The sequence below is a fragment of the Artemia sp. Qi Xiang Cuo genome, chromosome 10 (genome assembly GCF_049724085.1).
Source record: "Artemia sp. Qi Xiang Cuo chromosome 10, ASM4972408v1, whole genome shotgun sequence".
Lineage (NCBI taxonomy): Eukaryota > Metazoa > Arthropoda > Branchiopoda > Anostraca > Artemiidae > Artemia > Artemia sp. Qi Xiang Cuo.
In genome coordinates, this window is record NC_142803.1 from 38,343,452 (window position 1) to 38,358,151 (window position 14,700).

At 34.6% G+C, this 14,700-nt stretch overlaps 1 protein-coding gene across 2 annotated transcripts in view; it reads left to right on the forward strand.

The window, feature by feature from the left end:
• Nulp1 (Nuclear localized protein 1) overlaps positions 1–12,253 on the forward strand; it is an 86,537-nt gene extending 74,284 nt beyond the window's left edge. For both annotated transcript variants that reach the window (XM_089095398.1, XM_089095399.1), the window contains exon 10: positions 11,395–12,253. In XM_089095398.1, the coding sequence (XP_088951524.1) occupies positions 11,395–11,536 (142 nt within the window). In that variant the 3' untranslated portion in view covers positions 11,537–12,253. The remainder of the gene's footprint in view (positions 1–11,394) is intronic.
• Positions 12,254–14,700: the final 2,447 nt, after the last annotated feature.

The window sequence follows — 14,700 nt, forward strand, 5'->3', positions numbered from 1 at the left end:
TGACAATAATCACAAAGCTATCTATGTTTAGTAACTTCTCCGGAAGTATTTCTGCATTTGCTTGAACATCTACTGGTAAATAAGCAATTCTTCCTTTAAGAGCATTTACTAATTCACTTGCAGGTCTCTTTGATCGCATTATTTGTCCTAGTCTTAAGATATTTAGAGAGGGCAGGACACACCGAATTAGTGCTAATTCAAAGTTGTTCAATGTTGCTATGCATTCAGGAGGTGCTTTCACTTGAAGATTATTTGCAACAGAACGAACGTTGTCTTTACATGACAGCATTTTGCTTGTGCAGTATTAACATAATGTAAACATATCTAATATATTTTCCCTCCAGCCAGTGGAAAATTTAATTTCTTGTCTTTCCTCTATGGTTTCGTCTAACAAAGTCGTAACCGTTTCATTGAATCCCTATCTGTTTGAAAATACTCTTATAAACGCAATATCTTTTGTGTTTTGCAACTGGTCATAGCAGTGGCATGTAACCAAAAGATACTCATCCCTGTTTTTGGATACTCTAATTAGATTCTTCTCAAAGGTACTCATTACCTGATATTCATCAGTTGACACTCTAAGATTAGATATATGTGAGTTAACACTTCTACGTTTAATTTGAATTTTACAAATTGCTTCTTCAACAAGTGAGTGAAGCATCTGAAAGTTTCCTGCAGTCCTGGCAACGGTTATGTCCCGAATAATTTTACATTTGTACACAGCCTTATACAATGCTCTGACAAAGTTTCTAAGGACGGGAAAATGTGGAGCTAAGGCTCTTAGAGCTCGAAAAGTACTGTCACAACCATTTTCGGGGTGACAGTAATATGAATGTCCATGCTTTTGCAACAAAGTAAAGGAACTTTTGCAAATATCCAAGTCATCTAGGTATCCTATGACAAGAGAATATGTTGACGATTCTTCTTCATTCATATCATCAATTATGAATATGTCAAATATGAATCAATAAATATGAATCAATTCATATGAATAAATATGAATTAATTAATATTGAAATATGTCAACAATTATTTTCTGATATAGCTGATAGAATAGAATTTATTGACACAAAAGCCCAAAGGGCCGTGGTCACAAGAACAAAGACAGTTTCATACAAGCATAAATTGGCACAAAACTATAATCTAAGCTAGTGAAATATCACCCTCATCCATAGGTCTACATGTTTCAACGAATAGTTTAGTATTGAGAGGAGATCTAGGTTTATTTTCTTTAAGAAGTGATAGGCTAGTTGGGATGATAAGACTATGGGAGAAAATCCTGAGTATGCTCAGAGTAAGGATAACAAAATCAGCATATTTAGAAGCTCTGAGGATCCCAAAGAGTGATACGTGGCCATCTCAAATAAAGAAGATATTGGAAGATTGTGGATTTTCAGAGCTATGGAATGGTGGGCTAGGGATTGGATTAAAGGAAGGAGCAGTTGCACATAGGGTCAGGGAGAGGTTAAGGGACCAGGAGATCCAGGTGTGGCATGCGCGAGTGAATGAGACCCGATCACTGGAGTTATATGCAAAGGCTAACGAGTAGTGGGGAAAAAAATGGTATTTTAATGCGGAGTTTCAACATAAGCAACAAAAGTTTATTATTTGTGTTAGCTAAAGTGAGTTGCAGCTAAGTGGGGGAAAGAGGCATCAAGTAGAGGCTTGGCAAGTTGATGGTCCTTAGTTTTGTCTCATGTGTGGAAAAGGGGAAGAGTTGGTCCATTTTGTGGGGAAGTGTAGTGAACTAATAGATTTAAGAAACTAATTGTTTGGGGTTGAGGCTTGGGAGAGAGATGAGATAATACATTTATTAGCAAGGAAAGATATGGGAGGTATAAAGAGATTCGGAAGGTTCCTGACGATGGATATAGAACATAGAGAAAAGTTTTTTTTGAAGATTAGGGATGAGGGTGATATTTCACTAGCTTAGATTATACTTCTGTGCCAATTTATGTTTGCATGAAAGCGTCTTTGTTCTTTTGACCAAGGCCCTTTGGGCTTTTGTGTCAATAAATTCTATTCTATTCTATCAGCTATATCAGAAAATAATTGTTGACATATTTCAATATTAATTGATTCATATTTACAAAGTTGAGGATGACATTTCTATTTCAGTGAATATTTGTTTTCGGGATTTGCTTTTTTAGTGTCCCATGTCATATCACTCAATTCCAGATCATCAAAAAGTATTTGACCTACCATACCTTTGTGGGTTGCAGTAGATGCAACCTGTTCGTCAATATTAATTGTTCCTTCAAATTCATTGTCACTTATTGTGGCTGTTTCGAGGCTTCTACGAATCTTGCTAATGTTTTCTTCTGTGGAATCTTTCTTAGTTTCTATCAAATGTTGATAAAATTTGCCTCCGTCACTTGTAGTTTTCAAAACTTCTTCACTTCCAGTCAAAGACAAACTGCCAAGGCTTCTACGCAATTTGTCAATTTCAGTTGATTTCCTTTCTTTTCTGTCATCCTTCCAAATATCACATCTGCATCTATCCTGAAGTTGTACTAGGAAATTTTCACCGTAGTTAAAAACAATTGCTTGTCCTGTTGTGTTAATTGGTATTGTCTTGTATACATCACCTACTTGACCACAACTGTTGCATTTGTTTGTACCACAGTTCTTATAAGCGGTTTCAAAATGAAAAGCTTCACTGTGCTCTCCATGTTCTAGAGTATTTTCCATTGCAACCATGAATTGAGATGCTTCCGGCACATCAAATGAATTAGGTAGGTTCTGTACAAATTTTTTGCATTGATTTCTAATGTTCACATGCAGTTTTGCCAATGAATTAGATACATGTTTTACAATTTCCTTCAATTGTTCTAAAAGTAGTTTGATTTCAACCATAGAATTGTCTGTATCGTTTAGAGCGTAAAAATAAGAGGCATTTTGTAATGCCTCAAAGTCAGATGTCATCTTGGCTAAATTTATTTTCTTGTTAATAAACATTGGTTTTTTATTCGTTTCCCGTGCATCAGTGCCTCGAACTTCATGAATTGGATTCTTTTCTTTATTCCAGTACTTTTGTGTTGTTCTAGCAATATGATTTTTTCTATAATCTCCGTCTGTCCAGTACTTTTGGAAAGATGATTCAATACGTTCTTGGCGAAAAGTTTCATCAGTGTTGTACTTGGTTCATTCCGTTTCAATGCAGTTTTGGCGAAAAGCTTCATCAGTATTGTACTTGGTTTGATCCCTTTTAAGGGCTGAGTCTCTACAATGCTCCCGAAAAGAATCATCTGTTGCATATTTCGTTTTAATGCGTTTGCAAGTGTTTTTTATTTATTTAAAAGTGAAGCTTTGGCATCGTTTTTGAATGTATTAGAAACTTTTGCTTTTATGTCATTCTTGTTTTTTTCATAATATTTTTTTTGTCTGCAGATCTTTTTTCAGCTCTGCTCTCGGTCGTCTTTTTTTCTTTAAGCCTTTTTCTTCTTTCTTTTGAAACCCTTCCAATGGTTTTAGGAGACAGAAACTTGACAGTATTCTTTCAAGTTTCAGATAGGACACTCTTAGTCCTATATAGATTTGTATATGTACCTACATTTCATATACAAATCCTCTGTCAATTCCTTATATATGATTCCTTATTCCCAAAGAGGAAATGAGGCACTTGATGATAGGATCGAAGTCCTAATCCGCAAGTGGTCGCAGTAAAACTACCAAAACAGTAACGAAACTATCTTTTCCATGTCCGTAGGACACAAAATCCGTCAATTCCTTATTCAATTCCCGAAGGAAAGGGGGCACTTAATCATTGGACCGAAGTCCTAATCCGCAAGTGGTCGGAGTAAAGCTACCAAAACAGTAACGAAAACACCTTTTCCGTGTCCGTAGGACACAGAATACGTCAATTCCTTATTTAATTCCCGAAGGAAAGGGGGCACTTGATCATAGGACCGAAGTCCTAATCCGCAAGTAGTCGCAGTAAGGCTACCAACACAGTAGCGAAACTACCTTTTCCGTGTCCGTAGGACACGAAATCCGTCAATTCCTTATTGAATTCCCGAAGGAAAGGGGGCACTTGGTCACAGGACCGAAGTCCTAGTCCGCAAGTGGTCGCAGTAAAGCTACCAAAACAGTAGCGAAACTACCTCTTCGTATCCAGTTATTAGGATACGAATCTTCTTTATACAGACCAACTTCTGGACGTGCCGCCTGGAAAAAAGGGGAAAACTAATATGGAAAACATGAGTCTGAAGGGAAATCGTCAGTAGATAGAATTTTGGGTTAGTGAAAAGCCCATTATGGTATTGCAAGGGAACATACTTATCACGGAAAATATTTCAAAGGCTTACCAGGTTGGTAATTGAGGTATTCTTGAATGGTAACAAGATACAAAAAGTGCTTTTTTGGCATTTTTCAACATTTCTGGTCAATTTTTTCCTAAAACACATATATATATATATATACACATATACATATATATACATATACATATATATACATACATATATATTATATATATATATATATATATATATATATATATATATATATATATATATATATATATATATATATAATTATGTTTAAAGAAAACTATATTTGTTTAACTAAACATTTCTCGTTTTTTCATCTTAATCAAGTCAGACATTCTGAAATCGATATTAACAGTGAAAAGAACTATTTATAAGCTTTCCAACTGTGTTTTAAAAATTATTCTGAATAAAAAAAATATATGATCTTAGATTTTGCTTTATAAATATCTGATGAGTCCACAAAAACTAACACGAGATGAATTCATTTTAAAAATCTGGTTTTCCATTTCAGTCTTATAAGTTTGGGTCAGACCTAGACATTAAGCAATTTTTTCTTTATTTCTTTTCTCTTTAAATGTATTTGAATGGGGCGTCATCAAGGCAACAGGCATTATAAAGTGGCATCATTATAAACAGTTTTTCCATTATTTCTTTTCTCTTTAAATGCATTGTAATGTGGCGTCATTAAGGGAATTTTTTTTAAAAATTAAGCCTCTAATGTAAAGTCAGCCGAATAGTCCACGTTCTGCCCAAGTCCCACCAAAATATTCTCACGCACCACCGGTAGGGCCTTCGCCCAACGCTAAGAATCATGGGTATAAACAGTAGAAAAAGAATAAAAATAAATCATATCTCGTATAAATCATGGTTTGAGGCATTTACGTATCAAAAGTTTGCTCTAAAAATCGCTTTGTAGTTTGGAGTGAACGAAAACAAGTACGAATAACAGAGAAGGAATTACAGAAAATGTATAAGATATTTGAAAATAAATTAATAATCTATTACGTATCGTACTATTATTCTGACTTGAATTTCTAATTAAGTCAGACATTCTGAAATCGATATTAACGGTGAAAAGAACTATTTACAATTTTTTTGACCGTGTGTTTTAAAAATTATTCTATATAAATAAAAAAAAATATCATCTTAGATTTTACTTTAAAGAAATATCTGTTCAGTCCACAAAAACTAACAAGAGACGATGTCTCGGAAAATTCCACCTTGGGGAAATCATCCCCACATTTAAAATTGAGCAGCCATATGGAAATGCAGACAAATAAAAAGAACGAAGAAAATTATGTAATAGTGCAGCAGCAGCTATTATCGAGGAGGGGTGGTGGGTCATATGGTAGGTGAGGAGAGGCGTGCTATATGCCTTAAAAAAAAGTACATAATGCCGAAATTATAGAAATCTCCATGAGATTTAAAATTATGTAAAATTAAATATCTTACAAACATAAAGATAACCGGTGCAAACAAAAATAATTGAATAAATCTTACATAGCTTCAATATTTTTTTATAATTAGCCTCACAGAGGTGCTTTATATGCAATGGTTAAAAATACCATTTTGTTAAAAATAGTTGAAAGGTTAGGTAACAAAACTCTGGTGTCAACAAACCCCCCCAGGGCTCAGGGGCAGGAAGGGATTCTCGTATAAACTTCAGAGAGGGCTCATTTGATTGGAAATTGGAAGTTCTAGTCCAGCTTTTAAGAGTCAAAAGTGATCGAAGGGCAAATTACCCCCCCACGGCCTTTTCCCCACCCCTTCCTTTAAACTAATTCGGTTTATACCTGAAGGCCCAATTTTTATGAATATCCGAAATTATCTGAGGGGAATATGTTTTAGGGAGCATATTCCACGGCTGGGAATTTTCTGCTGGGTGGAATTTAACACGCGGAATTATCAACAGGAAAAGAAAATTTTCTTGGAGGGGGGAAGAATTTCCCAGGGGGTAAGTTTTCCAAATGTGAATTATTCAGGGAGGGGACTAAACCCATTCGATAATATTCTAAATTTTACATATGAAAGTAACGGGAATAAAGAATCAACGGAAATGTCAGAGATAGCACTTCAGGTTCCTTTAGAGTATTATTTTCGTGTCTTTTGAAAAAAGACATTTTCAAAAGACAGATTATTTTCATTTGTATTACTTTCTCTCTGGCTGCTCAATTATGCATGCGAGGGGGGGGAGACTCCCCCCACCACTGTCTATGCTAAGGTTTTAGTATTTACCTTAAGACCTAAAAAGTAAAACAATGCGATAAAAGTATAACTCAAAATAACATATATAGAATAATATATGCACATAACACGGAACAATTAATCAAAATTGCATATTATAAGTTGAGGCTCCCCCAAATCATGGGCCAGGGGGCTCACCATTCCACAATCCATGAAAGCAATCCTGCAATACCTAAAAATATAAAGTATTCTTGAGTATTTTAGCGTCTTCCTCAACTCAAACGGTCCAACATTCTACAACCCAATGAATCTATCTAATCTCCTAAATCGGGAACGTATGAGATAAGTGAAGTTCCGCTCCGTATTGGATGATCTCCGACCTCATCCTCCCTCTCTCCTACTGTCTACGCTAAAGTTTTATTATGCCAACTACGCTGCCCCCACTCCAAAGACTTTAATAAGGCAAAGTTTTGTATGGGAAAAACACATAGTAAATCTATTATAAAATACTTAAAATTACAGTCATACTTAAAATAAGAATAAAATACATACTTTGCGATAAATGCTAAATTATTGTGGCACAAAAAAATCCGAAAAAGGGTCTAACCAAAACGATACTGTTCTTTCTTATCAACAAATGGAATGATGATTTCTATCAAAAATCAGGTTTGATTTTTCAGAGGCATGTAATTAAGCTGTCTATAGAAAAGGCCATAAGGCTTCAATGTTTTATTATTATTAATTAAAAAAACCTTACATAAAAATAAGCTGTCTAAGAAGAGTAAAGAGCCATATAGAACTCAGGACCAGCAGAAATTAATTCCTATTGTATTTAAAACTCAAAACGACCAAAAATTACTGTTAAAGAGACAAAACCCTGAACGAACAGAAATTAAAATTATCTATCTTACAAACATACAGATAACCGGTGCAAACATAAATAAATGAATAAATCTTATATAGCTTCAATAATTTTTATTATTTTCCCCCAAGAGTTGCTTTATATGCAAGGGTTAAAAATACCATTTTGTTAAAAATGGTTGAAAGGTTAAGTAACAAAACTCTGGCGTCGAAAAAACCCCCCCCCAGGGTCCGGGGGCAGGAAGGGATTCTCGTATAAACATCAGAGAGGGCTCATTTGATTGGAAATTGGAAGTTCTAGTCCAGCTCTTACGAGTCAAAATCGATCGAAGGGCAAATACCCCCCCACGCCCTTTTTCTCCACCCCTTCCTTGGAACAAATTCTGTATATACCTGAAGGCCCAATGAGAGTTAAAGAATGTTTTGGTATTAACACACACCTATTAGGCATCTGCTTTCCTCCCTAACAAGGAAAGAAACAGAGAGTGTAAGGCAGTGGCAGATCCAGGGGAGGGGCGAAGTGGCGTCCTCTCCCCCCCCTAACGTAGTCTAAAGTAATTAATTTAATTAATTAAGGCAAGATTGCGTTAATTAAACTTGCTATTTTTTCAATCCATTCATTGTTGTCAATCGCTGCCCACAAGTTATGCAAGCTGTCTATTGTTCATATATAAGGTTTTTATCAAAGAGGTAATCGTATAGACTTTGAAAAAAGCATCATTCGATTTCAATTGAAAGTTCTAGATCCTTTTTTTAAAGTCAAGAATAATCGGACAGTAAGCACCCCCCCCCATGCCATAAAAACTTGAAACTTTTTGCAATCAAAAACGAACAAAAATTAATTTAAAAAACTTTCCGAAAAATAAGTTTTTGAAAGAAAAGTAAAGGCCATTTTAAACTTAAGCTCAGGAGATAAAAATACCTTTTAAAATTCAAACTCAAAATGATCAGAAATTACTATTAAAGAATAAATAAAATTCAAATCGAACAGAAATTAAATAAACAATCAAAGCAAAAAACATACACCAAGCAATAATATATATGAATAAACAGTTCTTAAAGCAAGTTATCCTTGGATTGGATATGAAAATCAAGCTCAAAATGAAGAAAAATAGTTTGCTATTAAAGTATAAATGAAACTTGAAACGAACAGAAATTAAATAAACAATCAATGTGAACAAACATACAATATATATTAATGTAAATGATTGAATCGAATAAAAATGACTACAAACAAGAGTTTGGGTATTGCCTCACTGCAGAAGTTTGGCGCTTTACTGAAAACGAATTATATTACAAATGTTTTCTTTTGTACTTAATATTGAAGATAAATATTAAAATTACAGTGAAATCTTGAACTGATGAGCTTTCAGCAATTAATTATCAGTATACAAAAAACATTCAGTTTAATTTATTAGTTCTTTCCAAGATTGGTCAAGACAAATATAGTTTCACTACAAGCAAAATTTGGATACTGCCCCCTTCTTTAACTGTAAAAACCTAAAGCCTTCTGCATAATTGGCGCTTCACTGAAAACGAATTACTCGTATATTACAAATTTATTCTTCCAGTTCTTACAGCATTGAAAATGAAAATAAAAATTACAGTGAAAAAAAAATCTTGAACTGATGGATCTTTCAACAATTAATATCATTATATGTCTAATATTGAATTTGATTTTGTTTATACTTTCCAAGACTGTTCAAGACTCATATAGTTTTCAGTAAGGCACCAATGACGCAGTAAGTTTTAGGCTTCTGCAGTGGGGCGATACCCAAATTCTTGTTTGTAGTTATTTTTATTCGATTCAAACTTGATTTGCATATCCAATTTAAGTTTCACTTGTTTTAAGATTTATTTATTCATTTACATTATTCAGGTACCCAGAACAGTCTGTAGGAAATTTCTCTGGAAAACGTCTAGCAAATTTTCATCCACTTTTTGGAGCACCCATGCTTCAGAGCCATATTTGACCACTGTCATCACTGTAGCTTCTAATATTCCAATCTTGGTTTGCAGACTTATCTTCCTATTTTTCCAAACTTTTTTTAACTGCGAAAAACACCCTCGGCTATTCTACTTTTAACATCTTCACTGCTCAAACCGTCTTTACTAATAATCCTACTAAGGTAAGTGAAGCTGTCCACCTGATCAATCTTTTCGTTACCCAACGTTTCCTTTTCATCTTCTCTTATTCCTAGCCTTAGTGACTTAGCCTTCTTAACATTAATTTTCAAACCTATTCCAGCACCCTCAACTCGAAAAACCTCTAAAAGTTCATTCAGTTTGCTCACACTTTTATCTACGGTGCTAAAATCATCGGCGTAATCTACATTCAGGAGAGTTTTAGATATTTGATATAATACGTTCTGTGCCCCCTCCCCCACCACAAATCTTTGCTGTAGTATCCCTAATTTTGTTACTAAAGTGTTGTATTTTCATCCTATTTTGGTATATTTTATATAATTAACCTAATTTCCCTTCTCGAGTGAGTACTGAATAATACATAAATACCCAATGCAGTTCTTAGCGTATAGAGCGAGGCGTTGAGGAGGGGACAGCCCCTTTCATATACGGAATAATTTCTGTTCGTTTTAAGTTTTAATGTCGCTCCTTACTTTCAGTTAAAAAAAACGTGTTTTTTAGTTAATAGTTGAAAGGTCGGTTAACTATGCCAAAGGTCGAAAACGATCAAAAACTAAATATAAAAAAATGAGTTCAACTGAAAGTAAGGAGCAACATTAAAATTAAAAAAGAAAAGAAATTACTTGGTATATGAGGGGGTTTCCCCTCTTCAGTCCTTTCCTCTTTTCGCTAAAGTTCGACTCTTTTGTCCCAATGCTTTAAGAACTAATGCTGGAAAACACGCCCCGACGACTGCTAAAAACTGTAATATAAAGATCGAGGGATTGAGGAGGGACCAAACTCCGTCATGTACGGGATAAATTTTTGGTTTTAATCTTCGGGATGAATTTTAGCTTTGAATTTTTGGGATAAATGTTATGGATAAATTTTCACTTTAAATTTTAATGCCGCTCCTTACTTTTAGTCGAAAAAACCTTTTTTTTTAAATTTATATACATCATTAATTTATTAAAGTCTGACATCAATAAAAAGTTGTTTTTTTTCAACTTAGAATAAAGAGCAACATCAAAACTTAAGACGAACAGAAATTATTCCGTATATGAGGGGCGCTATCCTCTTCTCAATCCTTCGCTCTTCATGCTAAAGTTTTTAAGTACATCAAAAAAGCTTCTTATTCCAATTAAACGGTTCTTGTGTATCGGGGGTTGTTTTTAAGAATTTGGGCAAAAAATTAAGCTTTAGCGTAGAGAGTGAGGTATTGAAAAGGGGAAGCCCCCCCCCCCCTCATGTACGGATATATTTCTGTTCGTTTAAAGTTTTAATGTTGCTCCTTACTTTCAGTTGAAAAAACTTGTTTTTTTATTTAATATACAGTAAGCGACTGACTGTGTTGGCTGTTTTCCGTATATTGTGTTCCTTTTGAATTTAAAAGGCTTGTTTTTTCCTTATATCTTCCGTAAGGTTCTAAATATAACAGAACTCCAAATGAAAACATTGATTAAAATAAGTGAATTTACTAAAATACAACAGGTGAATTGGTTAAAATGCTTGTAATCAGAATCTACTGTTTAAAAACTTACATCTATGTCAATTTAGATGCTTTTAAACTGCGTTATTTGGCATTAGTAGCAAGCCCGTGACACGCAAAAGCAGTTCGAGCTATAAAATGCTTAATAGTTTTTCCGTTAAAATTAGCAAAAACTTTTAAACTAGTGAAATGTGCGATTATAGATTTTTTCTTTAAGTTTATGAGGATCTGAAAATCAGTTTTATGTTTTTTGTTGTTGTTTTTTTATGCTAGTACTATGCCACTGGATGAATGTGGTCATTTAAAAAAAGAAATAGCGTTGCTCGCGAAAGTCTAATTCCTCTCACTAGTAATTTCACGTTATTTTTCAAATAATGATAGCTCACAGGTTAGTTCATGCTATTTTGATATAAAAAATCTGTCTAATAATCCGAATTTGTGTTTAATTCTTTGAATGTCTTACAGAGTTGGCAACGGTGAACCAACTGAAAGGAACAATGGAGCTAACTTAAGAAGAAGTGTTGCAAGCTTGGTTGATTCAATGCGGGATTTACTGACGGCCTATAATCATAGAGATGACAATGACGCTGAAGATGATGATGATTAAACTGTGTCCTCTTTTAGTTTTTAAGGTTACAGGGAGAGTAAATTATATGTCTTTAAGAACATGAGGGTTATAACGAATATAAAATAATTCTTGAAACTAATAGATCGAAGTAGCTTCAATTGAGGGATCCGGCCCCCCCCCCCCCGATTCTTTTGTCCGTCCCTAGCCACAGATTTCGACAAATACCCTTTTTGGGGTATTTTCATTGAAGAAAGGACTTTTTTTGGTATTTTCATTAGAAAAAAAAAACCTCCCTAAATTTCCATGACTTGATGCCACTGGGTTGTAACTGGTACTGAACTAATTTTAAACTAATTAAACTACACCCCCAGCCACCCAAAAAAGAGTAGGCGCGGTTACTGATCTAGTTTAATGACTGTATATACTTTCTATACGGCGGACCCTTATTTTATAGATTTAACAATTTTAAGCAAACTTAATTTTGGATTTTTAAATCTACGTTGTTGCTAACAAAACACAGTGGTTTAATGAGATTACTTTTTTTCGTGTTTTTTCTTATTACTGCGCTTTTCAAGGGTGGAGGGGTTGATTTTTTTTATAAACTTTAAAAACTCCAATGAACGCAAGCTGAGGTTTAGATAGGGTTTTCTAACTCGTGTTTATTTTGGTGTGCAATAGCGCCGATGCATAAATTTTGAAAATTATCGTCTCTCATTTTTAATTCACGGTCGTTAAATTGGATTAAAATTGTCCGTCTTTAAATGCTACATTTTTTTCTTGAGAATTAGTTGTGAAGCACTGGATAACTAGATGAGGGAGATGTGAGACTGACAAATTATAAAGGTCTAAGAATAATGGCCTGTGGTGTCTAAACTACTTACCATAGCTTAAAGGATTAAATGTATCATGGTTTTAACCCCCCCCCCCCCCGAAATGTAAAGAAAACTTTAAAATACGCCATTTGAGTTTTCATACAATAGCTAAAAAAGCTGACACCTTCACCAAAATCGCTTACTTCAGACTTTTCGCTATAATTAAAAGATTGTCCTCTTGGTATTCTAAAAATAGGTCTACTTCTGAAATTTCACCAAGGTCTTACTATTGATGAAAGACCTTACTCCTCTAATCTTTTTTTTTTCGGTTCTTTTTTCTATCCTCAGACCTTAGTTCTCAACGATGAATGCAAAAAGAATTCCGAAAAGTATGCTCTGATGAGAATCACTTCGATAAAATAAACTACACCAATCGCTGAAATAATTGTTAGATTAGTATATCCTTTACCTGAGAGCCTGATGAAGATTTGGATGATTTTCTGACCAAATATTCTCGTAGAATTTGTTTACTCAGGCAGGAAGGATGGGGTACATAGACAGGGAGTAGGGCTCATGATGAATAAGGAAGCTGCTAAGTCTTGTTTAGGTTGGGAAGGTATTAATAATAGAATACTAATTGCTCATTTTAAGACTAGAAAGTTCAGGGTATCGGTTATAGTAGTATACGCCCCTTTAGAACTAACTGACCGAGATACTAGTGACTCAGCTGAATTTTACTTACAGTTACAGGAGCAAATAGGCAGGGTCCCAGGTAGAAATATGATGTTATTACTGGGAGATTTTAACGCCCAGGTTGGTAGAAATAGGGATAGATGGTATCCCAGCCTAGGTAAATTTTGTTGTAGGAAAAGAAAACAGTAATGGCTACAGATTTTTGCAATTTCGTGGGTAAAGCAATCTAGTTATAACCAGTACGGTGTTTGGTCATAAAATGTCTCATAAGTTAACATGGTATTCACGTGATGGTAAGACAGCAAAACTTATTGATTATGTTATAGTAAACCGAAGACTGGCAGGACCAACGCAAGATACTAGAGTATATGGGAGTGCTGTTATTAATGTTAAAAGCAATGGTCACCTTTTAGTAGGATCTAGGATTAATTTAAAGCTGAAATTTTGGAAGGGTAACATCCCTTCGGGGAGCTATGATGTTGGTAGACCCCAGGATGAAAATTTTAGAGAAACTTTCCAGGAACAGTTGAATACTAAATTTGAGAGTTTAAAATTTGATAATGTGGAAGATGGTTGGAATAATTTTAGAAAAATAATTTGTGAAGTTGCGGAAGGTGTATTAGGGAAGAAAGCTAGAACTGCAGCTAAGAATATTAGTGAAAAAGCTTTATGTTTAATAGAAAGGAGAAAGGACTTGTACAAGAATTATCTGAGTGATAGATCGTATGAAAACAAAAGGAATGTAAAGAAAGTGGAGAAAGCATTAAAATATGAACTAAGGAGGTGTGAAGTGGAGGCCATGGATAAAATTGCCGAGGATCTGGAAGATGCAGCTAGACGGCATAATAGTAAAATATTGTACTGGCATGTTAACAAATTGAGAGGGAGTAGTCACCCCGGACTTGGCCCAGTTAAAGATAGAATGGGGCCACAATTAGCGATAAGGAAAGAATTAAAGAGAGATGGACCGAACATTTTAAGAATTTGCTTAACCGAGGTAGAGTTGCAGGAAAAAATATAGAGGAAAATGAAAAAGTTTGTGATACCTTGGATGTGAAGGAAGATTTGTTGTGTGAGGAGGAATTAGCAACAGTACTAAAAGGATTAAAAAATAATAAGGCGCCAAGTGCTGATAGGGTGGTAAATGAGTTTCTTAAATATGGTGGTTCTGAGGTTAGAAACACGTTACTGAAGATTATGAATATGATTTTTGAAAAAGGGGAAGTACCTAACAATTTTAGGAAAACCTTAATTAAGCCACTATGTAAGAAAGGTAATAAAAGTGAGTGTGGCAATAATCGAGGCATTAGTCTAGTCTCTGTAGGTAGTAAATTCCTTAGTAATATGATACTTTTTAGACTGAGAGATGCCGTAGACAAAGTTTTAAGAGAAGAGCAGTGCGGTTTTAGAAAAGGTAGAGGATGTGTCGACCAAAATTTCAGTCATAGGCAAATAGTTGAGAAGTGCCTGAGTTTTCAAACACCTTTGGTCCTCAGTTTTATAGATAATGAGCAATCGTTCGATTCTGTTGATAATAGAGTTTTATCAAATGCGTTATCCATGTATGGTATGCGAGACAAATACATAAAAGTGACTAGTGATATGTACGAGAACAACACTGCTACGGTTAAGTTAGGAAATGAGGTTAGCAGCTGGTTTTGTATTAAATCAGGAGTTAAGCAGGGTTGCTGTCTATCC